This window comes from Petaurus breviceps, unplaced genomic scaffold (genome assembly GCF_028583685.1).
Source record: "Petaurus breviceps papuanus isolate PSGF00001 unplaced genomic scaffold, PetGlider_PUasm1.0 173, whole genome shotgun sequence".
Taxonomy (NCBI): Eukaryota; Metazoa; Chordata; class Mammalia; order Diprotodontia; family Petauridae; genus Petaurus; species Petaurus breviceps.
This window is the reverse complement of record NW_027185759.1, coordinates 16,692,894-16,699,030: the sequence shown is the minus strand read 5'-3', so window position 1 is coordinate 16,699,030 and position 6,137 is coordinate 16,692,894. Positions and strand designations below refer to the sequence as shown.

Below are 6,137 nucleotides of genomic sequence, written 5' to 3'. Positions count from 1 at the left end.
GGAAGCAAGGAAGGGAGGAAGTAAGGAAGGGAGGGAGAGAAGGAAGGGAGGAAGAAAGGAGGGAAGGAAGGGAGGAAGGAAGCAAGGGAGGGAGGAAGGAAGGCAGGAAAGAAGGAAGGAAGGGAGGGAGGGAGGGAGGAAGGGAGGAAAAGAAGGAAGGAAGGGAGGGAGGAAGGGAAGGGAGGAAGGGAAGAAGGAAGTAAGGAAGAAAGGAAGAAAAGAAAGAGGGAAGGAGAAAGGGAGAGAAGGAAGGAGGGAAGAAGGAAGGAATTCCCTCAAGTCAATTTCTTCACTTCAAAAATTGCCTTGCCAAGTCTCTCCAAACAGGAACCTCCAATGACTGCAGCTCTTTACCTCGCTGCTCTAGACCAAATAGGCAAAGCCAGATGAGAACTTTCAGATGGCACCATGCACTTGGCTGGAATGTGGCACGGATTCCCAAGAAATATTCATCCCAGCAGTAGCAGCAGGGAATGATGAGGCCAATGCATCCTCCTGCCTAGCAGTTCCATGAGAAGGCTAAACACTGAAGGGGAAGAGCACTGGATGTTGGAGTCACACCCTGGTTCTGGCATTTACTGCTTCTGTGACCTTGGGTAAGTCACTTCTCTCTGAGTCTCAGCTTCCTCATCTATAAAATGAGAGGTCTGGATAATAATGAAGAAAGTACCCTGGGTTTAGAGATAAAGGAGCTGAATTCCAATCACAGATGCATCAGTTGGTTTGGGATTGTTTTTTCTTTATTCGATGACAGAGGTTTACTGGGGGTGAGGAGGAGAGGTCTAACTGGAAATGACTTATATAAATGTAAAAGGCATAAATAAAAAAGAACCCGATGCTTAGTCCTTCATCTTACTCCTATTATTTTCACTCCCAGGATTTCCTAGCCAGAGCTTTCCCCTCCTCTCCAGAATTAATCCTAGCCCAAATGGTGCTAACTCCTTGCAGCTACAACTCACTGGGGGCTGACAGTCCTTTTAAGTGAAAGGGTCCTGCCAGGAAAAAAACCAAAGAAAAAGACAAATAAAATGGCCCTGAATTAGTCACCTTGATACCTGTGCCATTATCAAAAGAAGGCAGGTATTCATTCACCAATAGCAATCTAGATATGGCTTCGTTCCTCTTCTGGGGGAAGGCAAGCTGTTGTTTGCTTATCATGGTATCAGAGGTTCAGAGGTGGCACCTTAATAATAACAGCTTGTAAGGTTTCCAAAGCACTTTATAAAACTTATCTCACTTGGTCCTCCCAATAACCCTGAAGGTAGGAGCTATTATTATCCCTATTTTATTACAGACGAGTATACTGAGGCAAACAGAGGTTAAGTGAGTTGCCCGGGGTCACCTGGCTAGTAAGTGTCTGACATCGGATCTGAACTCAGGTTTTCCTAATTTCAGGTTGAACCCTCTATCTGGTGGGTCACCTTGCTATCCATGCTTTCCCCATTGGATCAGTGCTCACAAAAGTCCTTTGAAATATGTCTACTCAGAAAACTATGGCAATGACTGGTAATCCCAAATATATTGAACTCATGTACTCCAATCCAAAGAACAGAGAGATAGAAAGACAGCAGTGTTGTATAATTTAAATGACCAATATTGATCCCAGAGAAGAACTGAGAAAATTCACTTCTTTTTCTGTTTGCAGAGGGTAGGGAAAGAAGACACAGCAGGTACTTAATGAATGCTCATTGCTTATTGACTCATTGCATAGGGCATATACTGTCAGACCCAATCAATGACTTCATTAGCTTTTCTGGTTTCTCTTTCTTCCTTCCTTCATTCCCTCCCTCTCTCCTTCCTTCCTTCCTTCCTCCCTCCCTCCCTCCCTCCCTTCCTTCAAGTCTTTGTTACAATGGTTAGCTTGGTAGGTAAGAGAATAGAAATAGCGTTGAACTAGGAATCAGGAATGATCTGGGATTGTGTTCTCCTTCCTTCCAATCCTTACTACTTGAGTTTTAGTAGCCAAGTCACCTTCCATCCCTGAAGCTTAATTTCCTCACCTACAAAATGGAAAGAAGCAATATGGCACAGAGAATAGATGCCTCCTTTGGAGGCATGAGACATGAGTTCAAGTCCATCCTACACACATATGTGAATAAATCACATAACTTCTCAGTGGCCCTAAACAATTATCTCAGCGTATCAGTAGCAGAACAGTTATTGACTTGCCTTGGTAGAAAATTTCCTACCTGAGTGAGATCATAGGTCCAGTAAACAACAAAAACAGGCACCACTAGCATCTGCCTTACAGGGCTCCCAGGGTGAGGCTCAAAGGAGAAAGTCTATGTAAGACACTTGCTTTGAAAACCATAAAGTTCCTTCTTGGTGGTGGTGATCACAACAGATTTAGTATTTTGGAAACCTTAAAGTCATATATAAACACTATTAAAAAAATTTAGCAAGTGCCCAGAAAGCCCCAATGCATCCACTCAATGCCAACTATTGGCTTCAACTCTCCATTGGACAGAAGAGTATCTTTCACACTGAAGGATGTTCCCTAGCTAGCATTCAAAGGCAGCCAAAGCAATAAGGGCCAGTTCCTGCACAAGGCTGAAAACGCATACAAGTTACAAGAGTGCTTTCTGGGTGTACTTACTGGAGATAAGGCATCAGCACCAGACAAGACCGCAGGAGGGGTCTCTTTTTCATTATCCTTCGTGAGAAGATGCTTTGCTGGTAGTTATCCTTGACGTTCAGAACATACTGATGATGCAACATGGAGAATCGGACCTCCCTCAGACCCCGGAAACTGGTTTCTTCTATCAGTCGAATAACAGACTGTTGAACAATAGACTGTTCAATTAGAAAACAAAATGGACCAGAGGAAAGCAAATTAATAAAAAGTCAAAACAAAAATCCAACAAACACCACCTTCACCAGCTTCTGTTCAATGCCAACCATTGCTGCTGATGTCACAGCCTCTAGATGGAAAGAGAGGAAGACAGGTCTGTAGATTTAGTGCTAGAAGGAACTTCAGAGCCCATTCATCCAACCCTGTCATTTGACAGATGAAGGAGCAGAGACCCAGAGAGATCATACAGCTAATAAGTATCAGAGACAGTATCTGAACCCAGGTCATCTGACTCCAAATCAAGCATAATTTCAACTCTACCATACTTCCTCTGCTCCAACTACTCTAACAGATCTGGGATCTCTTTAATGTGGATATCCCTTTCAATGATGCAGATTACAACTCATCCATAGCATTTTTGTAAAAAAAAAAAAAAAAAGGCAACGTTAAGGCAAAATGAGTTTTACTCTGTGTAAAGCAGGCATAGATCAGAGAGTGTCCCTATTTCCTAGTTCAATGTGGCACGGCTTCTCTCACGTGACAACACCATCCGAGATAGTAATACAGACTAAAGGACTCAGGACTGTTCTGCTAGGACTGACCCCCACAGGTAACTAACTCCATTCTATTGTGAAGCTGTGACTATCTGCCTGAGTCTCTATGTGTTCATGCTTCTTGGGGGAATTTCCGTAAGAGGAATTAAAGATGGAATTGTGTAAAGTTCAAATAAATCAATCCAGCCACCAGTCCAAGAAGCCTGCCAAAGGAAAAAGTAAAAGGCCAGACCAATTATTTGGAGAATACATTTTACAGTCACCTTCTCTGCATACTAGATAGCTGCTAAAAGACAATCAATTATTTCATCTCATGGAGTATTATTAGTCCAGTGACTAATACACACCATTTTCTCTCTTTATTCCTTTTTAAAGAAGAGAGGAGTTTAAAACAGATGACCCAGCTTTCCCTTTGTGTGTGTGTATGTATGTGTGTATGAGTGTGTGCACAGGTAGAAAATAAATTTAAATCACAGAGAAAGGCCAAATCCTTCGGATGTGAAATTAATCCTCTGAAGTCAATTTCAAGGCTTTTAGGCATGACTTGACATTCTCTCCCAAAAAGAAGAGTAGACTTGCATCCTTTCCTTTATTTGCTTTGTGATTAATGAGCTGTCCTCAGTACCTTGGACTAAGGATGCATTTGCAGAGAGGCCAGAGTATGAAGCAGGAATGACTGATTGGCCTGACCACAACTCAATAAACATTTGCAAGTACATCTTCCTGGGGACAGAGTGTGACTGTCCTCTCAGTCTCTTGACAGGCTAACAACATTACATGCCCTCCTCCCATGGACCAGGTGTGGCTTTGAGATACTTTAATATACACACTTCGGATTGAAAATCATTCCAAATGGAGGGCTGGGGCAGCATTTATCTTTTGGATTTCATTTTTTAAATTCAAACACATACCCATGCAGATATACCAACCACTCCTACTATAAATAATTTAGCTTGATTTTCCACTGGCTTTGACAGGTTTCTAAGGCTAGAATTTGGTCTTTGTCAAAAAATGAGGCTATATTTCTGATTGGAAAAATAGGAATAAAAAACTGAAAAATTTATGAAAAACATTGAGAAGAATAAGTTCTTCCATCCAGTGAGTCAGTCTTTAGCTTTTTTAATTTGCTTTTTGCTCTTTTTAATTAGCATAGATATATAGCCAGACACATCTTATTCATAAGATCTTGGATTCAGAAAGGATCTCATTGGCCACCGAGTCAAACCTCATCCACGTGACAGATGAGGAGACACAGAAGCAAAGAGGTTAAGGGACATTTCATGTCACACAGATATGAGGCACCAGAGGTAGGATTTAAACCCAGGCCCTCTGATTCACGACTCAGCATTCTTTCCATCACAACATACTGCTTCCCCAGGTATGATTGAAAATGGTGCCTGGTCATTACTGGCATGAGAAACATGGGCAGAGGGAGAAAGGAAGGGACCAAATTGCACCCTGATGCTATTCTGATGATTAACAATTAGTACCTCTGGGTATTCTCGCCAGCCAAAGTGATCTCTGCAGAAGTACTTCCAGACCGTGTGGTAGTTGGAGGTGACATTGAAAGAAGAAGGTGTGGACAGTCTTCGAATTTGGTCAAATTCTGTTGTCTCATACACACTCATTGCATTCAAATCTGCCCAAAATTCATGTCCCCTAAAAAAAGCAAGGGAACCAAAATTTAGTGCATTCACAAAATGACATTTTAGCCTTTGATGGAGTTAAAACTCACTGAGGTATGCAGGAAGGCTCCTCATTAGAGAGTCGCAGGAATGAAGAAGATGGCAAAACTGTTTAAACTATTATCAAGCATGAGCACCTGTCGACCTACTTCACGCTGCTGGCCTAGAATTCCAGGTCTCCCATTTTTCTTCTGCTTCATAGGGTCATAGGTTTAAAGCTGAATGGGATTTTAGATCAACTCCCTCATTTTTTCATAGGGGGAAACTGAGGCACAGAGGTTAAGTTAAGGACTTGTCCAGGATAACACAAGAAATAAGTGTCGGAAGCAGGCCTTATCTCAGGTCCTCTTGTCTCCAAGCCTGGAGCTCTATCCACTGAGTCACTTTCCCAAAGCTATTTTTTTTTCTATTATTGCCCAAGAAATATTTGTTTTAATATTTGTCCCACAGCTAGGTGGTCCAATAGATAGAACACTATGCCTGAGTTCAAATCTAGCCTCAGACACTTCTTAGCTATGTGACCCTGGGCAAGTCACTTCACTTCTTTGCCTGTTTCCCCCTATGTAAAACAAGTATAAGAATAGCACCTACCTCCCGGAGTGGAGGATTAAATGAGATGCTTTAATGTGCTTAGTACAGTGTCTAGCACACAGCTGGTACTTAATAATTGCACTAGCATTGTTCCCGATAAACATCCCTCCTTGTTAAAATCATCTGGCTGTCCTGCCGCTTGCTGTGGGAAGCCAGGAAATGTCTCTGTTTGCCTGATGAGTGGCAGAGAGAGGAGAAGAGGAGGACTAAATGATATCCACAGGCCAAGCAGTTCTCACTAACTCTATCCCAACAGCAGTGAACAGCAGTATTCTCTTTCATCTTATGGGAGGTAATAGTGCTAGCAGGGTCTGACAAAAAAAGTTTTTAAACCCATTTATTTCATTATTAGGAGACGAAGCTATGGGAATATGTATCCACATTCACAGTGTTACTGCAAAGAGCCTTTACAGGTGTGTAGAAGCCCATCAGAAAAGGGAAGGAAGGACAGAAGGAAGGAAGGAAGGACGGAAGGAAGGAAGGAAGGAAGGAAGGAAGGAAGGAAGGAAGGAAGGA

General features: G+C 42.3%; 1 protein-coding gene across 6 annotated transcripts in view; it reads right to left on the bottom strand.

Annotated features, from left to right (window-relative positions):
* TIPARP (TCDD inducible poly(ADP-ribose) polymerase) overlaps window positions 1-6,137 on the bottom strand; it is a 45,388-nt gene that overhangs the window by 12,450 nt on the left and 26,801 nt on the right. For 4 of the 6 annotated variants that reach the window (XM_069083447.1, XM_069083445.1, XM_069083446.1 and 1 more), the window contains exons 3-4: window positions 4,836-5,004; window positions 2,597-2,793 (exon numbers count right to left, since the gene is read on the bottom strand). The exons of 1 other annotated variant lie outside the window; for it this stretch is intronic. In XM_069083447.1, the coding sequence (XP_068939548.1) occupies window positions 2,597-2,793; window positions 4,836-5,004 (366 nt within the window). The remainder of the gene's footprint in view (window positions 1-2,596; window positions 2,794-4,835; window positions 5,005-6,137) is intronic. One more of the 6 variants, XM_069083449.1, reaches the window with a different exon arrangement.